This window comes from Pseudonaja textilis, chromosome 4, assembly GCF_049901715.1.
Source record: "Pseudonaja textilis isolate UNSWEBS1 chromosome 4, rPseTex1.2, whole genome shotgun sequence".
Lineage (NCBI taxonomy): Eukaryota > Metazoa > Chordata > Lepidosauria > Squamata > Elapidae > Pseudonaja > Pseudonaja textilis.
In genome coordinates this window covers 86,702,138-86,724,333 of record NC_141993.1, presented here as the reverse complement: position 1 = coordinate 86,724,333, position 22,196 = coordinate 86,702,138, and the positions used below count along the sequence as shown (strand labels likewise).

General features: G+C 44.6%; 1 protein-coding gene across 2 annotated transcripts in view; it reads right to left on the bottom strand.

Annotated features, from left to right (window-relative positions):
- Nucleotides 1-22,196, bottom strand: part of CLCN2 (chloride voltage-gated channel 2) — a 123,738-nt gene that overhangs the window by 80,293 nt on the left and 21,249 nt on the right. For both annotated transcript variants that reach the window (XM_026718889.2, XM_026718890.2), the window contains exon 2: nt 1,890-2,046. In XM_026718889.2, the coding sequence (XP_026574674.1) occupies nt 1,890-2,046 (157 nt within the window). The remainder of the gene's footprint in view (nt 1-1,889; nt 2,047-22,196) is intronic.

Genomic DNA, 22,196 nt, shown 5'->3' with positions numbered 1-22,196 from the left:
AGAGAGAGGGAGAGAGGGAGGAGAGAGGGAGAGAGGAGAGAGAGAGAGAGAGAGGAGAGAGAGAGAGAGAGAGAGAGAGAGAGAGGAGAGAGAGGGAGAGAGAGAGAGAGAGAGGAGAGAGGGAGAGAGAGAGGGAGAGAGAGAGGGAGAGAGAGGACAAAGAGGGAGAGGGAGGAGAGAGGGAGAGAGAGGAGAAAGAGGGAGAGAGGGAGGAGAGAGGGAGTAGAGAGGAGAGAGAGGGAGAGAGGAGAGGAGAGAGAGGAGAGAGGGAGAGAGAGAGGGAGGAGGGAGAGGGGAGAGGGGGGGAGGGGGGGGAGAGAGAGACGCTCACAGAATCACAAATTCATTCAGAGATCCGTCTATCTGCCATTGGCTACCTGAGTCTGCACTGACAAATAGAAGCTTCAGTCCTAAGGAAGGTTCCTCTTCTTCCTCTTTAAGCAGATCCAAAGATCTAAAGATTAGCTAGAAATCAAGAAATCCAACGATTTCCTGCTTCCTAGCTAATCTAAATCTCCCAGCACAGCAGAACAGATGATGGTCGGAAAAAGGAAAAATAGCAACTTAGCAGGCAAATTAGCCAGGTAAGGAATGAGTGGGCGGGGATTGTTCCCGCGGGCCATGTGGGCGGTGCAGCCTTGTGTTCCCACGAAGCCTGGATTAATTGCTTTGGAGGGGGTTCTGGGGGTGGGGGTGACATTTCTTGGCGGACCACCGAAATTTTCTCACGGACCACCAGTGGGCTGCGGCCCACCGGTTGCCAACCACTGATCCAGGTCATGGTTGCCCTTAAAGTGCTTTTTCAAAAGGCAACTGGACTTTGTTTTTCCTTGAAGACGTTTCGCTTCTCAACCAAGGAGCTTCTTCGGTTCTGACTGTTCCGGTCAGTTCTTCAGTCGGAACTGAAGAAGCTTCTTGGATGAGAAGCAAAACGTCTTCAAAGAAAAACAAAGCCCCCCCCATCCCGTTGCCTTTTGAAAAAGCACCTTTGGGAACACACACACACACACACACACGGAACACAGATATTTTAATTGCACCGAGTTAATTCTGGTTCTCCCCCTTCCCAACCTGCTTCACAGAACTGATGCATTTTGCGCCTGTCAATCAAGGAAGCCACGGAACAATGTAATCCAAACCGCTTATTTACATGCCCACGGCAAAGGACAAAATTAGCACATGGAAACCCAGAAGCCTAAACAAAGGATGAGTTCACTGAACATGTTAAACCCTCGTTTCCCTGATGATGAATTGACATACAAAATGCAGAACAACAGAGTTGGAAAGGACCTTGTAGGTCATCTAGTCCAACCCCCCCCACCACCACCCAAGCAGGAGACCCCACACCATTTCTGACAGTCTCTTCTTGAAAGCCTCCAGGGATGAAGCTCCCACAACTTCCGAGGGCAACTTCTGTTCCATGGGTGGATTGTTCTCCCTGTCAGAAAATCCCTCCTTATTTCCAGGTTGAATCAGTCCTGGATCAGTTTCCATCCCTTATTCCTTGTCTGGCCTTCGGGGGCTTTAGAAAATAGGTCAATCTTGTACCCAGCAATATACAGAATTGATCCTTTCTCTCCATCTTTTCCCCCCATTGCTCTCATTCAAAGAGGCTGCTGGTAGCAATAGCACTTCTATACCGGTTCACAGTGCTTTACAGCCCTCTCAGATCAAAAAATTTGTTCCCCCAGGTCCTCGTTTTAGGGCCCTCGAAAGGATGGAAAGCTGAGCGGGTCAGAATTGAACTGCCGAAGTGCAGGCAATTGGCAGCCAGCAGAAGTAGTAGCCTGCAGTACTGAATTCTAACCACTGCACGGCTCCAGTCGATGCAAACGCACAGGGTTTAGGCCTGGCAAGAGGCATGCTCAGCCCACAACAAGTTTACTTACTCCGACAACAGGCACAGCGACCGTGGTCGTACTCCAGAAACTCGGAAGGACGGAACCGCTCCTTCGGGGAAAATTTCCAGCGCTCCTGCTGCAGCCGGACGCGAGCCGCTTCATCCTTGGCGTATGCTCCCAGGTCTTGGGTGTAGCGTCCATACATCTGGGGAGAAGAGAGAAAGCATTGGGTCAAAGGCGCTGCCATGGGAGGTCAGGAGAAGATGGCTTGGTCTACCTTCGTGCAGAGATCAAGGGGGAACGTCAACCCGACATGGGAACCCTACAGAGAGACGCGAGCCCCAAAGTTTGTCTCTTTCCCCTAGAAAAGCGGCGTCAAACTCAAAGCGTGGAGATCGGATCCAGCCCATATAATCTGGCCAGCGTTGGCCTGCTGGGGTTCGCAGAGATTCAGGAGAGCCCCTAGCTAAGATTCTGCACAGTTTGGCACACTCCCAAAACCCACTCCTGGCTGGTCCCTCCCTCCCCTCCCAGGAGTCCCCACGTGGCCCGCTTTGGATGCGGGTAAGTGTAGGGTGTGTGAGGAGGCTCAGGGAAGGCTAAAAACGGGCCTCCCGGAATGTTTAGGAAGGCCGGAAATGGACCTTCCCGAAAGCTTGAGAAATGTTTTCGCCCGCCTGGAGGCAGAGCGGTGGAGAAACGTGGTTCGGTCTCCGCTGCTCATCGCTGCTACCAGCTCGGCAAAACTGGGCCGAACTGATAGAATACCACCACTGAATCGGGGCAGAGAACCCATTGCTAAAATTTTTTGAAGTCCACTCCTGGATCTGGCCCGGTGGGTCGCCTTGGAAACAGCAAAGGACCGGCCCACAGTACCTCTGCCAGGGAAAATGGGAGCGCTAGGGCCACCACAAGTGCCCCTGGCGCTAGTGATGTCAAGCTGGCCACGCCCACCCTGGCCACGCGCACCCTGGCCACGCGCACCCTGGCCATGCGCACCCTGGCCCACCCAAACCCTGATGCGGCCCTCCGTGAAATCAAGTTTACCTGCCCTAGAAAGTCAAAACGATGTGGGCTGCGATCCCACAACGCGCCCAACTTGGTTACTGAAATCTGGGGCTCCTTGGGTCACACACCCCACCCCAGCCTGTTTAGTCAGCTGACGTTTTGATACGCAGTGCAAATCCAAAAAGAGGGTTAATTCGTTAAGCAGGTTAAATGCATTGTGTGAACACAGGAGTAGTGTTTCTAACGAGGCCTCCGAGCCACAAATGAGCAAAGAGAATCCCAGGTTTGAGACAGGCAGCGACACAAAGGGAGCTTGTTTTCTTGCAGAAGTTGTGGAGGGTTGGACTAGATGACCTACAAGGTTCCTTCCGACTCTGTTAATCTGTTAAATTCCCAGCTGTCTCGTCTCTAGGCCAGCACCTTCACCACTACACCAAACTACATTACAGAGCTGGTTAGCTTTAGCCATTGGGTGTCCTTGTACAGACTGCCTCATTTGGAGGGGGCTGGGAGGCTGAGGGTTAATTTGGGTTCCTCCTGTTTCCTGTTCCTCCTTGCTCATGACGTCTTGTCATGGTATGTGGGGAAGACCTTGGGGTTCACAGCAAGGAAACCCTGCCCAGGAAATGGCCAGAGAAGAAACAGCATTGCTGGACAGTGGGAGGGTCAGAAGGGACTGTCCCTAGTTGTCTGAAGTGGTGTGGGCTTTCCTGCCTAAGCAGGGGGTTGGACTAGAAGACCTCCAAGGTCCCTTCCAACTGTTATTCTATTCTATTCTATTCTATTCTCAAGCTGTAAAGGAAACATTGATAGAACTGTACTTTCAGACTCGCAAGATGCAGTTAATGTGGCTTCACAATAAAGATCAATAAATGAGTCATGCTTCCTTTTGGATCTACCAGGAAGTGCTAGCAGATCCTTAACTATCCCTTATCTTAGACCAAGAGGGTCACACACAAGGCAAACATTTGGGGCTCTCAGCACCAGTGACCAGTTTCTGATCCATTCTTGTGGCGGTAAACTAGCCTCCGACACTTAAAATTCTTCTTTATTGATCGGTTGGCATTCAGGTACTGACCAGCCGTGGGTAGAAAGCTTTTTTTTTAAGGGGTGGGTGGTGGGTATAGGTGAATTCAGAGGGAGGGGAGCTGTTCAGGGTCAGCCCCTCCCCACCTCCAACCAATAGCCTGGAATTTGGGAAGAATTTTATTTCTTTATATATTGAAGTTTACACCAAAAGAAGAAGAGAGGAGCTTGGATCTACAGTGCCCCTGAGGTTAACGAAAAGATGATAAGAATACCATTCTGGTTGCATCTGCCTTATACAGCACAGATAATCCCCAACTTAATTTTGGGCACAGGACCCCCAAAAGGTTAGCCACTACTGCCCTACACCATTTCTTGACCAACGGCAGTCCAATCTCTTCTTCGGTCTGCAGTGATGAAGCTCCCATAACTTCCAAAGGCAATTTCTGTTGCATGGGTTGATTGTTCTCACTGTCAGAAAATTTCTCCTTGTTTCCAGATTTAAATCTCTCCTTGTTCAGTTTCCATCCATTATTCCTTGTCTGATCTTCGCGCGCCTTGGAAAATAAGTTGATCCCTCTCCTCTCTGGGACAGCCCCTCAAATATTGGAAGACTGCTCTCATGATGCGATGGGGGAAGAGAATCACACCACGTGGGAACTCTAAACTCAAATGAATAAAGTGAAGTTTTGCCTAACATACCAAGATGGTTACCCAGCCTTGCTATGATTCGAGATGCCAACGAGCTGAAATTTCGTTAGGGTAGCTCCTGTTGGATTTGACATGATTGTACAGATAGTCCCTGTTTTACAAGAGTTTGTTTTTAGTGACAGTTCAGCACGTTTTTCACACAGTTCATGACCGTTTTTCACACTTACGACAGTTGCATGGTCATGCAATCCAAAGTCTGAACCTTGGCAACTGACTCGTATTTATGACGGTTGCAACATCCTGGAATCCCAAAGATCGCCTTTTGCAATCTTCTAACAAGCAGTCAATGGGGGAAGCCAGATCACCTTAACAAACCACGTCGCTAACTTAACAACTACAGTGATTCACTTAATGAAGCTTGACAAGAAAGGCGGTAAAACGTGACAAAATTCCAAAGCCTCCCTTAGCAACAGAAATTTGGGCTCAAATTGTGGCCGTAACTCAAGGTCTACGCCTATAAGGCAAACCAGGTCCTTGAGGAGAATGTAACGTTTAAAGTTGTTTAATATGGAGAGGTCGACAACATCCCCTAAATTTGGAAGTGCTCTAGATGCATGGCGCCTGAATTGTCACAAACGGGGAATGATGCATTTCAGATGGAGTTTTAGTTTTTTTACTTGTTGGCTGGGGAATTCTGGGTGTCAAAGTCCACACATCCAAAAGTCACCAACGTTGAGGATTGGCTCTTTATCAAGGAAAAAAACATGGTTTGGTGCAAAGCCAAGGTTTAATTCATTGTTTAAAAAGTGAGCTTATCTGCACAAAAGGTTAGGAGTCTTCTACTCTAGAAAAGTAGATACATTTTATTGCTTGTTTTTCTTCTTTCTTTCACAATGTTGTTCTACATCCGTCCTACCTTTGTTCTTTATACTATAAGCAGATTTCCTTTAATTCTATTCATAAGTTTAGACTTTTTTTTATATCTGTATATTTTTTATTTTATTTTATACAAACAATCCATCTTCCATTTAAACAGTGATGTGATCTGGGTACAAATATCTTGTGCGATAACAATTATAATTTATATATATTCATTGCTTAGTGCTAATACTCTATTCTTACTTAATACTAATATGCATAATATATCTAATTCTTATAACATTCACCATCTTAACATTTTTAATTCTTTTCGCATGTTTACTATTTTTTGCTAGCCTTCTTTAATTTCTAACTTTCATATTTATTCTCCAGCCATTGATAAAATAATTCCCATATCACATAATATTCAGTTTGTTACTTTTCTTTAGTTGCCAGTGTTAGCTTATTCATTTCTGCACATTCTAATATTTTCCTGATCACATTCTCTTCAGTCGGAATCTTCACTTTACCAATTTTGTGCAAATGCAAGTTTAGACATTTTTAAAAGGAGTTGTTTGTGGCTCAGCATTAGAATTGAATTAGAATAACAGAGTTGGAAGGGACCTTGGAGGTCTTCTAGTCCAACCCCTTGCTCAGGCAGGAAACCCCATACCATTTCAGACAAATGGTTGTCTAACCTCTTCTTAAAAACTTCCAGTGTTGCAACGTTCACAACTTTTGGAGGCAAGTTGTTCCACTGATTAATTAAATACACTTTAATTGAAAAACCCAAAAGGCAGAATATTTCACAAGAAGAGTTCTCCACTCCTATACTCATTGCAGAATACCTTATGCTACCAGACTCGAAATTCTAGACCTAGAAAACCTAGAACTACACCGCCTTCAGTCCGATCTAAGTATAGTATATAAAATCATACATTGCAATGTCCTACCAGTCAATGAATACTTCAGCTTCAACCACAACAACACAAGAGCACACAGTAGATACAAACTCAAGGTAAACCACACCAAACTTGATTGTAGGAAATACGACTTCAGCAACAGAGTGGTCAATGTCTGGAACACTCTACCCGACTCTGTGGTTTCTTCCCCAAACCCCAAAAACTTTAACCTTAGACTGTCTACTATTGACCTCACCCCTTTCCTAAGAGGTCTGTTGGGGGCGTGCATAAGCGCACCAACGTGCCTACCGTCCCTGTCCTATTGTTTCTTTTATTTTTATTTTTCTTATATGTATCCATGTATTCATAACTATGTTTTTACTGATACCTATTATCTTGTAAGCAATTGACAAAAATAAATAAATAAAACATAAATAAAATACGTTCCTGTAATCTGCAGTATATATATATCTAGCCTAGTGAAAAGAAGAACTAGAGGTGGCATGATAGCAGTCTTCCAATATCAGAGGTGCTGCCAACAAAGAACAAGGGGTCAGCGTAATCTTCAAAACACCTGAAGGTCAGGACAAAAAATAATGGATGGAAACCTATCAAGGAGAGATCCAACCTAGAAGTAAGGAGCAATTTTCTGATAACGAGAACAATTAATCAGTGGGAAAGCTGGCCTTCAGAAGTTGTGAGTTCTCCATCACTGGAGGCTTTTAAGAAGAGACTGGACAACCATTTATTTGTGTCCTGCTTGAGCAGGGGGTTGGGCTAGAAGACCTCCAAAGTCCCTTACAACTCTGTTCTGAATTGAATGCTTCATTGCTGGCATATTTTTCACAAAGAAGGCAAAGGGACTGGAAACTTGATTAAGGCAGATGGCAAAAACAAAAGGCAACGGGGGAAAGGGGAAATTCACTTTTGCTCAGCTTCACTCACGAAAGCCGATTGTTGGAGCACAGGGTTCGTCAAGGCTAAGCAAACACTTTTTTTCCCCTCCAGGGATGTAGAAGCCCAACAATGCAAGACAGATTAAGCGGTTGTTGGGCTGATCTATGGCCATTGTTCTCCCATACAATGCTTCTCTCAGCCAGGAATGGACAAATCAGCTGGGTCAGATCAGGCCAGCCTGAACACCCACACAGCATCAAAAAGAGGTTATTCTGGACAAGAGTGCCAAAACTGCCTCCGGTATTCATGGCCCACAGCCTTAACAGGGGGCTGGACTGGATGTCCTCCAGGATTCCTTCCGGCCCACTGAACTAGGATCCGGTATGCCAGAGCAAGCATCGAAATAGCCCAGTACAGGTAGTCCTTGGCTTATGACCACAATTGAGCCCCAAATCCCCAAATGGGATTTAATTCAATCACTCAGTTATTGTATACCAAGGGTCTTCAAACTTGGCAAGTTTAAGACTTGTGGACTTTAACTCCCAGAATTCCTGAGCTAACATGAGAGGAGAGAGGAATTCTGGGAGTTGAAGTCCACAAGTCTTAAAGCTGTTGAATTTGAAGGGCCATGTCATAGGCATTGAAGACTTCAATTCCCAGAATTCCTGAGGTAGCATGACAGGAGGAGGAATTCTAGGAGTTGAAGTCCACAAGTCTTAAAATTGTCGGATTTGAAGACCCCTCCTGTATATGATGAGTGCAGCCAGAATAGTCCTTGAATTAGAACCACAGTTGAGCCCAAAAACCTCTGTTGCTGAGTGAGACAGTGTATATATAAGTGAATTTTGCTCCTTTTTATTAACTTCTTTGAACAGTTGTTAAGTGAATCACTGCAGTTGTTCTATTCGAGACATGGTTGTTAAGTGAATCTGGCTTCCCCCATAGACTTTGCTAGTCAGAAGGTCGCAAAGGGTATCAAGTGACCCCGGGGGATGCTGCAACCGTCATAAATACGAGTCAGTTGCCAATGACCGAATTTTGGTCATGTGACTATGGGGAATGCTACAACGGTCATAAGTATGAAAATGGTGATTTGTTCAGTGCCATTGTAAGGAAAGGGAAGGAAGAAGAAAGGGAAGAGAAGGGAGAAGAAAAGGAGAGAAAGGAAGGGAAGGAAGGAAGAAGAAAAGGAGGAAAGGGGGAAGGGAAGAGAAGGAAAGGAAAGGAAAGGAAAGGAAGGAAAGGAAAGGGAGGGAGATTGAAAGAAGGGAAAGGAACGAAAAGGAAGAGAAGGGAAGGGAAGGGAAGGGGAGGAGTGGAAAGGAAGCCTCCAGCTTCCTACAGGCCAGTAATTTCCAACTTGAATGACTTCCAAAAAGGAATCTCTCATTCTCTGAATTTTGAGCTATGAGGTAGATGTCCTTGCAGCCAAAACTCTCCCCCCAACGTCCATCACAAAGCCGTGTCCTCAACAAGCCATTTTTATCCTACGCACACAAATGACCTTCTGGAGACATTCCCCTTTGTAGACTTTGTATTTCTGCAAACTTTTGAATTCTCTCCAGACACCCTTCTTTTTATCCTGTGAAAATATCACTTTCATTACCCTGGAAATGTCCTTAAGCTGTCTAGGTGGGTTCTTTCTTTCTTTCTTTCTTTCTTTCTTTCTTTCTTTCTTTCTTTCTTTCTTTCTTTCTTTCTCTCTTCTCTCCCTCCCTTCCTCCTCTCTTTCTTTTTCCTCTCTCCCTTTCTTTTCCATTCCTTCCTTCCTCCCTTCCTTCTCTCTCTGACTCTTTTCATTCCTTCCCTCCCTCCCACCCTTCCCCTCCTTCCTTTCTCTGCCCCTTCCCTTCCTTTCTCTCCTTTTCTTCTTCCTTCCCCTTTCCTCCCTTTCTTCTTCCTTCCTCCCTTCCCTTCCTTTCCCTCCTTTTCTTCTCCCTTCCCCTCCCTTTCTTCTTCCTTCCTTCTTTCCCTTCCTTTCTCTCCTATTCTTCTTCCTTTCCTTCCCTTCCCTCCCTTTCTTCTTCCTTCCTCCTTCCCTTCCTTTCTTCCTTCCCTTCCCTTCCTCCCTTCCTTCTTTCCCTTTCTTCTTCCTTCCTTCTTCCTTCCTTTCCCTTCCTTTTCTTTCCTTTCCTTCCCTTCCCTCCTTTCTTCTTCCTTCCTTCCCTTTCCTCCCTTCATTCTTCCTTCCTTCCCTTCCTTTACCTCCTTTTCTTCTTCCTTCCTTCCCTTTTTCCCTTTCTTCTTCCTTCCTTTCCCTTTTCTTCTTCCTTCCTTCCTTTCCCTCCTTTCTTCTTCCTTCCCCTTCCTTTTTCTTCTTCCTTCCTTCCTTTCCCTCCTTTCTTCTTCTTCCTTTTCTTCCTTCCCTTCCTTCTCTTCCTTTCCCTCCTTTTCTTCCCCTTCCCTTCCCTCCCTTCTTCTTCCTTTCCTCCTTCCTTCCTCTTCCTTCCTTCCCCTCCTTTCTTCTTCCTTCCTTCCTTCCCTCCCTTTCTTCTTCCTTCCCTTCCTTCCTTTCTCTCCTTTTCTTCTCCCTTCCCTTCCCTTTCTTCTTCCCTCCCTTCCCTTCCCTCCCTTCCTTCTTCCTTCCCTCCCCTCCTTCTTACTTCCCTTCCCTTCCCTTCCCTTCCCTGCCCTCTTGCCTGGTTTGCTAATCTAAAGTTGGTTATGTTTCCCTTTATTTGTGCGGGCTGCTTTGCCAGGACATGGTGTCCTTCACCCAGGGCAGGAGACAAACCAGTGCCTGAAACAGGGGTTGTGTTTTCAGAAATTATGTGTGCCAGAATGTTGCAGGCATCAGTGATTTATCCCCACCCACCCCCCCCTACAATCTTTTATTTTCAATCTACTTCTAAATAGCTGGGAAACGCAAGCTAATTTTGTCTAATCATTTGTCTTTCTTCTCCATTCCGTATTCTTTTACTCGTTCTTTCTTCCTACTAGAATACGGGTTCTCTCATCTTCAGTCTATAAACACCCTTTTAGGAATTTTTTTTGTTAAATTTGCTTCACCTATTTTTTTATTTCCTTTTATAGAAATTTTATTTATTTGCTTTACTATTTATTTATTATTTTTATTTTGTTTTTTTACTAATCCTCCCATCCTTCCTTTCACCCATCCCCTCCCACTTGTGACTGTATGACTGTAACCTTGTTGCTTGTATCCTAACGATTTATATCGACTGTTTCCTAGTTTGATTTGATTGCTTATTGTACCCTATGACTCTCATTAAGTGATGCACCTGATGATTCTTGACTCTTGATGAATGTATCTTTTCTTTTTATGTACACTGAGAGCATTTGCACCAAGACAAATTCCAGTCACACTTGGCCAATAAAGAATTCTATTCTATTCCTATTCTATTCTAGTCCTATTCCTATTCTAATCCTATTCTAGTCTATTCCTATTCCTATTCTATTCTAGTCCTATTCCTATTCTAGTCCTATTCCTATTCCTATTCTATTCTATTCCTATTCCTATTCCTATTCTATTTCTATTCTATTCTAGTCCTATTCCTATTCTAATCCTATTCTAGTCTATTCCTATTCCTATTCCTATTCTATTCCTATTCTAATCCTATTCCTATTCTATTCCTATTCTATTCTATTCCTATTCTGTTCTATTCTATTCCTATTCCTATTCCCATTCCCAATTCTATTCTATTCCTATTCTATTCTATTCCTATTCTATTGCTATTGTATTCTGTTCCATTCCATTCCTAATTCCCAATTTCCAATTCTATTCCTATTCCTATTCTATCCTATTTCTATTTCTATTCCTATTCCCATTCCTATCCTATTCTATTCTATTCTATTCTATTCTATTCCTATTGTATTCTATTCCTATTCTCTTCTATTCCTATTCCTATTCTATCCTATTTCTATTTCTATTCCTATTCCCATTCCTATTCTATTCTATTCTATTCTATTCTATTCTATTCTATTCTATTCTATTCTATTCTATTCTATTCTATTCCTATTGTATAATATTCCATTCCCAATTCCCAATTTCCAATTCTATTCCTATTCCTATTCTATCCTATTTCTATTTCTATTCCTATTCCCATTCCTATTCTATTCTATTGAAATATAAACATACATACATACATACATCCTTACATACATTAAATAAGATAATGGAGATTTTAATATCAAGTAATTAGTTAAAGATTGAAACTATTATATAACTATTACTTTGATGTTAATTGGCACATTTTTTCATTTTCTTTCATTCAACATGTGAGAAGGGATGTCCACTAAACGAATAGTTGTAACTTGTAACTCAAGGACTTTCTGTCTTTGCATCTCATTCAGAGCTGGAGATGAACTTAGAAGGCCTAAATATTCCCTTCCAACTCTATGAGCCAACGATTTTATATGATCCAATGAGCTACTCAAATGGCAGAATTGTCCCGTCCTCATCATGTAAAAAACACAGAATGGAACCGCAGTATGCTTTCCAAGGTGGAAAAAATTAACACTGATCTGGTTTTCAAGGAACGGAGTACGGCCACAGAACTCCCCCGCCATAATTCAGGTAGTCCTCAACTTACAACAGTTCATTAAGTGACCTTACAGAGTTACAACGGCACAGAGGAAAGTGACTGTCAACCGTTGCAGCATCTCCAGGATCAGGTGATCAAAATTCAGATGCTTGGCAACTGACTCGTCTTTGTGACCGTTGGTAGTGTCCTTTCTAACAAACAAAGAAAAACAAACAAACAAACAAACAAAAACCAAGCTGAGCTTGTCGATCAGAAAGGTGGTCGGCAGTTTGGCAGTTCGAATCCCCAGCGCCGCGTAACGGAGTGAGCTGCCGTTACTGGTCCCAGCTTCTGCCAACCTAGCAGCTCGAACGCATGTAAAAAAAAAAAAAACGCAAGTAGAAAAATAGGGACCAGCTTTGGTGGGAAAGTAACTGCGTTCCGTGCACCTTCGGGCGTTTAGTCATGCTGGCCACATGACCATGGAGACGTCTTCGGGCAGTGCTGGCTCTTCGGCTTTGTCATGGAGATGAGCACCGCCCCCTGGAGCCGGACATGACTAGCACGTATGTGCAAGGAGGGGAACCTTTACCTGACAAGCCAAGTCCACGGGGAAGCGAGATTCGCTTAACAGCCGCCTTGCTAACTTATCAACTGCACTGATTCACTTAACAACCAGGAAAGGTTGTAAAAACGGGGCAAAACTCACTGAACAAAAGTTTCCCTTGGCAACACAAATATTGGGCTCCATTGCAGTTGTAAGTTGAGGACTACCGGTACCTAAGAAGAACATTCCACGATCGGGGAGGTGGGGGACGATGACGGGGTGACGGGACAGTTTGACCTCTGAATCCCAGAGGCTTGGAATACAGAATAGCAGAGTCGGAAGGGTCCTTGGAGGTCTTCTAGTCCAACCCCCTGCTTGTGTAAGACACCCTATGACAATGGTGCCAAGCCGTTTTTAGCTCCCCTGCCGATAATTGTGTGCGCGCTCGTGCCAGCACCCAGAAGGCAATGTGTGACGAATGGCCGTCCAGTTTCTTCTTAAAAACCTCCCGGGTGGAAACTATCTGAGATAACAGTCCCATCCCTGCCTGCGTTCTCCGTTGTGGGGTCCAGAAGGACCCCAGATCTCTGCTGATTCCGGCGTTTTTATATTTCCTTTCTTGACCCACGACGAACTATCTGTGCCCTCCTCAGGGTGCGACTTTGATTTGAACAGCCCCCGCTGGCCTTTGCAACGAAGCCGTTCGCTTGTTTTCCACAAACGACGGCTTGAAACAACACTGGCCCAGTGAGAATTTGGGAATTGCTGACCTCGGTGGAGAAAGCAGCATGGCCCGAGGGGGAGTGGGTGGGTGGGGGGCTGGCCTTCTGCCTAAGGAGGAGGAAGCTAGGAATACACGTTTAACGCTGAAACTCTTCCTCTGAAGCTGAAGGAAAAGCAAAGTGCAGACTTAAATTTCGGGTGTGGAGGAGTGTGTAGGGGTGTATTTGAGTGTGGGGGTGTTGGGAATAAGATTTAGGCCAGGGTCGTCAATGTCTGGAACACTCTACCTGACTCTGTGGTTTCTTCCCCAAACCCCAAAAACTTTAACCTTAGACTGTCTACTATGGACCTCACCCCTTTCCTAAGAGGTCTGTAGGGGGCGTGCATAAGCGCACCAACGTGCCTACCGTCCCTGTCCTATTGTTTCTTTTTATTTTTCTTATACGTATCCGTTTCATGTATTCATAACTATGTTTATATATATATACCTGTTATCCTGTAAGCGATTGACAAATCAAATTAAATAAAAATAAAAATAAATAAATATTTGGCAACTTTTAACCCCTGTGGACTATAACTCCAAGAATTCCCCCATCCGGTCATGCTGGCTAGGGAATTCTGGGAGTTGAAGTCCATAAGTCTTCAAGTTGCCAAACTTGGGACACCCCTGATTTTGGATTGGAATATTCCGTAATGGAAATTTTTTGCACCTTTGTGGAAAACTCACAACACTGGGCTGTATCCGCAAGGCCCAGACGAGGTATTCAGCAGGTTCTGACCGGTTCTGGAGAACCGGTAGCGGAAAGTTTGAGTAGTTTGGAGAACCGGCGAATCCCACCTCTGACTGGCCCCTCCCCCATATCTTCTCTGCCTCCCATTGAGTCCCAGCTGATCGGCTGGGTCTTCTTTGGTTGCCCTGCACAGGAGAACGGAGCTGGAAAGCAGGTTAGTGGAGTGGGGAGGGAATGGGATTTTGCAGTATCCTTCCCCAGCCATGTTCACCAAGCCATGCCCACAGAACCAGTAGTAAAAAAATTTGAATCCCACCACTGGTAAGGCCACTTTAAAAATTGGGAGTAGAACGGAGTCCACATTGGGAATGTTACCGATGGGGATCAGTGGTGGGATTCAAATTTTTTACTACCAATTCTGTGGGTGTGGCTTGGTGGGCGTGGCAGAGGAAGGATACTGCAAAATCCTCATTCCCTCCCCACCCCAATAACCTGCTTTCCAGCTCCGTTCTCCTGTGCAGGGCAACCAAAGAAGACCCAGCCAATCATCTGAGACTCGGAAGGCAGAGAATAGATGGGGGCAGGGCCAGCCAGAGGTGGTCTTGGCCGGTTCTCTGAACTACTCAAAATTTCCACTACCAGTTCTCCAGAACCGTTCAGAACCTGCTGAATACCACCTCTGAGCTGAAGGCTACTAACAGGTAGTCCTGGACTAACTGTAGGATGCTGTAACCATTGTAAATACATGATAATTGCCAAGCGTCCTAATTTTGATCATGTGACCATGGGGAATGCTGTGACGGTGATAAGTGTGAGGACCACTTCCTAATCACTTTGGGGGCATCATAACTTCAAACGGTTGGTAAATGAATGGTTGTAAGTCAAGGGGTGTAGATTTAATAAATCTGGATTCTGCTTTCTGCAATCGAGAGAACCTCGTGCCAAGCTCAGTTAAAGGGCTGTGAGCTGATAACACTGTTTGGATTCATCTATGGCAGGGCATCTCCAAACTTGGCAACTTTTAAGACTTGTGGACTTCAACTCCCAGAATTCCCCAGCCAGTGTGGCTGGCTGGGGAATTCTGGGAGTTGAAGTCCACAAGTCTTAAAGTTGGAAAAACCCCGATTTAGGCCGTAATAGAGACGTGAGATTGGAGGTTAATGGACAAACAGCTGTGAGGAAAAAAAAAGACACGAGACTTTGTTTTTCTACACGATAAACTGCAGCGAGATTATTGCATGCCCCAAAATGGAAAGATTTGGCACTACCCATAAAGGAAGAATGACGAGGATCAAACTTGCTGAAATGGCTAAATTATCTTTTTGACCAATAAAAGACTCTGTTTATTGCTGTCTGGAAACCTGTCGTAGACTTTTTGTCCAACAATAACAAAAAAAAGGAATTTACGATTTATCATTTTAATGCTTAGACAGGATTATAGAAACGAAAGTTACTTTGTAATCCTAGAGGCTGAGGTAAATTTATAGTTGTGCCTATAACTGCAGCTTAGCTTTCTCTTCGATTTCCTTCTCACTTTAGCTTGCATTATTTCTTTAAAGAAAAACCTTCAATAAAATTATTATTTTAAAAAAATCTAATCTATTTCTATCTTTTTTTTCTTTCTTTTCTATTTTTCTTGTTCTTCCCCCCCAACTTTCTTGCAATTTTAGCTTTATCTTTAATTTCCTTCTCACTTTAGCTTGCGTTATTTCTTTAAACAAAAACCTTTAATAAAATTATAATTTAAAAAAAAAATCTAATGAATTTTACAGAATAGGCTTATAACCCGGTCAGGAGACGATCGAACAGGGGCATTCACCCCACCTGCTTGCATTAACTTGGACGGGGAGCTTTGAGAGCTCTGTAGATCCAGCTCCTTTGTTTTTCATTTATGGTTCAACAAATTTCTTGACTTTAAGGCTCCAAATGAAGCTTTGTTTTTTCTTTTTTTTCCCCTTGGCAGGCAAACCCCAGCGGGAGCCCTGTTTTGTCGGCACCTCACAAAGAAAGGCTCAACACATCCAAAAGCAGGAATTTTATTTCCTCTAAAGTGACCTTTCAAGAGGACTGAAGGTCTTAGGGTTGGCCAAATTTTTACAAGGTTTCTTTCCTGTAAAGCAGGGATCTTGAAACTTGGTAACTTTAACACTTGCAGACTTCAGCTCCCAGAATTCTTCAGCCAGGCATGAGAGCTGAGGAACTCTGGGAACGGAAGTCCGCAAGTCTTAAAGCTGTCCAATTTTTGGCATCCTCTGAAATAAAGGTTGACCAAGGAGCTTGAGCCGAGGAACACTGTAGTTTAAAACATCTAGACCTAAATATATATCTCTGAACCTATCACGTTGGATGAACTATATAACATGCTTGTTTATGTATTACATTTGCATTTCACATTTAGCCCGGGAGCTCAATCTCTCTATATAAAAGCGAAATACCACTCACGCATCATCACAAAATCTCCAGAACCGTAAAGCCTACAAACTTGAAATTTGGCACGTATGTTCCTCTTGGCTTCTAGGGGCTCACTAAGAAAGGAATTTTTGAAATGATCATCAGAGAATTAGTATTTTGTATATTATTATTAACACGCTCTGATGCTTAAGGAGTTCTACTCCCACTCCTGGAGGTGGTATTCAGCAGGTTCTGACCAGTTTCTGGAGAACCAGTAGCGGACCTTTTGAGTAGTTCGGGGAACTGGTAGCGGACATTTTGAGTAGTTCGGGGAACTGGTAGCGGAAATTTTGAGTAGTTCGGGGAACTGGTAGCGGAAATTTTGAGTAGTTTGGGGAACTGGTAGCAGACATTTTGAGTAGTTCGGGAACTGGTAGTGGACATTTTGAGTAGTTTGGGGAACTGGTAGTGGACATTTTGAGTAGTTCGGGGAACTGGTAGCGGACATTTTGAGTAGTTTGGGGAACTGGTAGCAGACATTTTGAGTAGTTCGGGGAACTGGTAGCGGAAATTTTGAGTAGTTTGGGGAACTGGTAGCGGACATTTTGAGTAGTTTGGGGAACTGGTAGTGGACATTTTGAGTAGTTCGGGGAACTGGTAGCGGACATTTTGAGTAGTTCGGAGAACCGGCAAATACCATCTCTGACTAACCCCACCCCCATCTATTCTCCGCCTCCTGAGTCCCACCTGATTGGCTGGGCCTTCTTTTGTTGCCCTGCACAGGAGAACGGAGCTGGAAAGCAGGTTAGTGGGGTGAGGAGGGAATGGGGATTTTACAGTGTCCTTCCCCTGCCACGGCCACCAAACTACGCCCATAGAACTGGTAGTAAAAAAAATTTGAATCCCATCACTGGACTAGGTAGACTAGGACCTCACTCCAACACCTTCATGGCTACCCCATGCTGGCTCTTCTTTTCTTGTACAGCCAGGAGATTTTGCACGGACCTTGTTGTGTGAACACACAGCTCATGGATGCACTCGGGGAGCAAGAGAGGATGAATGCCAAATGGAAAAATAGAAATATTCCCTTAGAATGTGAAGTGATAAAAGAAAATATTGATTTGTGCAGAAATGGATAGATGGATGTTGGGATTGAAAAATAAAGGCCAGACAGAATATTATGAGATAGGGAATAAATTTTTATAAATGGTTGGAACTGAAAGGAGGGATCCAGAATAACAAAAAAAACTCGGATTCATAGAATGGAGAGTTGAGGTTACGTATGTAATCCTAACTGAATAGATAAGACAAAAGTAAAAAAAAAATTAATTACAGATGTGATTATGTTGTCTTTACAAATGTATATTCTGGATAGGCTAACTGTATAAAGGTAGCAATGTATATGTGATATTTATTTGATACTTTAGCATGTAAGGAAAGGACGATGCCAGGACAGTTCCACTGTGTCCAATGTTTTAATGTGTAATTAATAAAATTTATTTTTTTAAAAAGAGAGGGAGAGAACGAATGCCCATTCATGTTTTTTGCCAAGCTAGCAAAGCATGATTCAATTGCTGTTCATTCAGAATCCAGATTTCAAGATCTGGCAAAGGAAACCGCTAAAACGCAGCCGTGCAGGATTTTCATTTTGATTTTATTTATTTATTTGTACAGCACCTTCCTTGTTTTTTATAAACAACTCAAGGTGGCGAACATATCCAACACACCTTCCCCCTCCTATTTTCCCCACAATGACAACTCTGTAAGGTGAGTGGGAGAGGGGAGCGGTGGCTCGGTGGCTAAGAAGCTGAGGTTGTCCTATCCGAAAAGTTGGCAGTTCGGCGGTTCAAATAACGGAGTGAGCTCCTGTGACTGGTCCCAGCTTCTGCCAACCTAGCAGTTCGAAAGCATGTAAAAAAGGCAAGTAGAAAAACAGGGACCCCTTTGGTGGGAAAGGAACAGTGTTCCGCGCGCCTTTGAGGGCGTTTCGTCATGCCAGTCACATGACCACGGAGACGTCTTTGGACAGCGCTGGCTCTTCGGCTTTGAAACGGAGATGAGCACCGCCCCCTAGAGCCGGAAACGACTATGTGCAAGGAGGAGAATCTTTACTTAGGGTGAGCAAGGCTGAGAGAGAGTGACTGGCCCAAGATGGCCCAGCTGGCTTTCATGGCTGAGGCAGGATTAGAACTCACAGTCTCCCACTTGACTTACAACAGTTCATGTAGTGACGGTTCGAACTTACAGCGGCGCTGAAAAAAGTGACTTATATGACCATTTTTCACACTTACGACCGCTGCAGCATCCCCCCCCATGGTCATGTGATCAAAACTCACACGCTTGGCAACTGACTCATATTTATGACCGTCGCAGTGTCCCGGGGTTACATGATCCCCTTTTGTGACCTTCTGACAAGCGAAGCCAGTGAGGATTCACTTCACAGTGGTGTCTCTAACTTTAAAACGGTGCGGTGATTCACTTAACAATTGTGGCCAGAAAGGTCATAAAATGGGGCAAAGCTCCCTTAACAAAGGTCTCGCTTAGCAGCAGGAAACGTGGGTTCAATTGTGGTCATAAGTTGAGGACTACCTGTGCCTGCCAGGTTGTTTTTTTAATCCCGTAATCATGGGGATGCTGCCACAGTTATAAATGTGAGAAAACGTGAACTATGTGAAAAAGTCCCTTTTTTTCAGTGCCATTGTAACGTTGGTCACTAAACAAGTGTAAGTTGTAAGTTGAGGACGACCTGTAAATAAACCCACAGCTGGGGAAAGAGGTGAACGGCCACCTCCCAGTTCCCTGGCCCACTTGTCTGTGTGTCCAAGGCCACCAATTACAAACAAATCCATCCAGGGCAGAAATCTGAGTCACGCTGACTTGATTCAACAAATCTGGTCTGCTTTAAGCAGTTCCCAATCACCGCCTGAGAACAACAGGAGATTGTCAGGTTTAATCCAAGCAGCCCAGCAACCCTGCTGGTTAGAAATACTTGATCTCCCCCCATGATTCTTCATTTGCAGACTCGGTGCCTTTCAAACTTTCCAATTTTCCAGGCAGATTTCCCATAAAAATACTGCACAGGTGGGAGGAAACCATACGGTCCTAACAAGGGGGGTGGAGGAAAATGAGACCAGGCTGAGCTGTGCAATCGTTACATAGAACAGGAGGCTCCAAACTTAGCAAGTTTAAGACTTGTGGATTACAACTCCTAGAATTCTCTGGAGTTGGAAGTCCACAAGTCTTAAAAGTTGCCATCACTTGAGACCTTCGTGAAGAGAATGGACTGCCATTTGTCAGAAATGGTGTAGGATCTCCCGCTTGGGCAGGGGGTTGGACTAGGTGACCTATAAGGTCCCTTCCAACTCTGATTATCTGTTATTATAACTCCTAGACTTCCCGAGCCGGCTGAGGACTTCTGGGAGTTGAAGTCCACGAGTCTTAAAGTTGCCACATTTGGTGACCCCATGAAGACTTGTGGACTACAACTCCTAGAATTCCCCAGCCGGCTGAGGACTTCTGGGAGTTGGAAGTCCACAAGTCTTAAAGTTGCCAAGGTTGGAGACTCCAATATAGAAGACAGGAAGGGCCTTTGCCGAGGGCTCTCTGTAGAAAAGGATAGCAGGGCTACAAATTCTGTATTACCTGCACCCAGTTTCTGGATGCAGAACTTCTCTAAATCACCCAACTGGGGCCAAATTAAAATGCAGTGTACACCCACCTTGGCAACTTTAAGATACCTGGACTTCAATTCCCAGAATTCCCCAGCCAGCACAGCTGAATATGGAATTCTGGAGCAGAAGTCTACGAACAGGTGGTCCTGGACTTACAAATATTTGTCTAACAACTATTGGTAGTGTCCCAAAGATGCTTTTTTTTAGGAGGCAACTGGTATTTCCAGAAGGCCCATTTTTCAGCCTCCTGAGGCTGCAGAGGCTTCCCTCAAGCCTCCGGGAAGGCAAAAACAGCCTCAAACAGGGACCCCCAGGTGGGAGTCACATGCATGTGCAGTGCAGGTAAGTTTGGCTGGGCTCGCACGCCTGGACAAATGGCTCTGCGTGCCACCTATGGCATACATGCCATAGGTTCGCCATCACTGTCCTAAACCCTAAATCGAGTTTTATGAAATTCAGCGGTTGGACTTTTCAGAAATTAAGGCAAAGCCTAATCAACCCTGTGGCTTAACCACCTAAATTGCTTAACCAGGTAAGTCAAAGAGTAATAGACCTCCATAGTCCCTTCCAACTCTTCCTTTCTTCTTCTTTTCTTTTCTTCTTTTCTGTTTTCTCTTCTCTTCTCTTCTACATTTTTTAACGGAGGGGGGAGGAGTGTGGAATTGTAAAGGAATGTGGAGAAGATAGGAACGATTAAGGGGATAAACTCAGTTTTGGAAAACTGGAAAGTTGAAGAGTAACACTCTCAATAGCTGCACTTTGACGTTGTTTGGTTAGGTTTCAAGACTCGGTTATTATCCCCTATAACAATAAAGTAGCATTCCTGGGATACTTGTGGTATCTTATTTCCTGATTTAGGTTACTTCAAAGTGTTGACAGCCTTTAATGCAGGTAATCTTTGACTTACAACAGTTCATTTAGAGACTGTTCGAAGTTTACAAAAAAGTGACGTATGAACGCTTTTCACACTTACGACCGTTGCGGCATCCCCATGTGATCAAAATTGAGGCGCTTGGCAAACTGATCCCCTTTTGTGACCCTTCTGACCAGCAAACTCAATGGGGATTCACTTAACAACTGTATCACTAACTTAACCATTGCAGTGATTCACTTAACAACCGTGTCACTATAACTTAACCGCTGCAGTGATTCACCGTGGCAAGAAAGGCTGTAAGATGGGGCAAATTTCACTCAACAAATGACTCACGTAGCAACAGAAACCTGGGCTCAATTGGGGTCCTAATTCGAGGACTACCTATAGTCTAGCAATGATTTTCAACCCCAGGAATTTTAAGATGAGTGGACTTCAATCCCCAGAATGCCCCAGGCAGCATGGCTGGCTAGGAAATTCTGGGAGTTGAAGTCCACCCGTTTTCAAGTTGCTAAAACTGAGAAACATTGGCTTAGTCCAGTGGTGGCTAACCTTTTTCGGCTCCTGTGCCGACAATTGTGCACGTGCTTGCTGTGCCAGCACCCAGAAGCCAATGCGTGCTGGGGGCCCCTCACGCATCGCGCATCTGCATTCAACTCCCTCCTCACGCACCGCACGTCTGCGCATGCACGCACCTTTTCCCCTTGCACTCAGCATGCGTGATCCCCTTGCGTGCAGTGCATCCCTGGCGTGCGTGTGCATCTCCCGTGCACCCCCCTCCACCCCCTGCGCATGCGTGCCAGATACCTGACAAACAGCTATCGGGTGGTGGCACGTGTGCATGGCAACCTCTCACATGCTGGGGGAAATGGCTCTGCGTGCCACTTCCAGCACACATGGTATAAGTTCGGCCAACACAGGCTTAGTCTGTGGTTCAGATCCAACTGACCACAGCTTCATTCAGTAGCCAAGCTATATAGGTTGTGTGAATGCAAGCAATGGGTGAATCCACCCTTCCTGGCATCCCAGCAGAGTAACAGATGTCACCAGGATGATTTCCATGAGCACGAAAGGGCCTAACCCTATTTGTGCACACTCCAAATGTGCCCAAGAATTGGAAGTCAGTGCCTTTTTCTTTCTTTTTTTTCCTCTTCTCCCGATACACTACATCCCTTTTTTCTCCCTCCCTCTCTCCTTACTTTTTCATGCCTTTTTTTTTCTTTGTATTTTATACTTGGATAAACTAATAAAAGATTAAATGTTAAAAGTGTACATACAGGAAAACACAACGTGGTAACACCGCATCACTGATTTGATTTCTAAGGCACCCCTCGACAGATGACACATGTCTCTGGGCAGCGAACAGAACATTATAAACAACAGTAAAAATATTAGCAAAAAACAAATGACACCTGGATCAGCGCATATGTCTATATCAATAACGCTTTCAAAACAGATTGATCTAACTTCCTGGCCCAGTGCCTGGACAGAAAGCCAAGTTTTTGATGCCTTACGGAAGGCTATCAGGCCCAGGGACATCTGCATTTCAAGGGTGATTCTGTTCCACATCTCAGTGAAATAATAGAATAACAGATCCG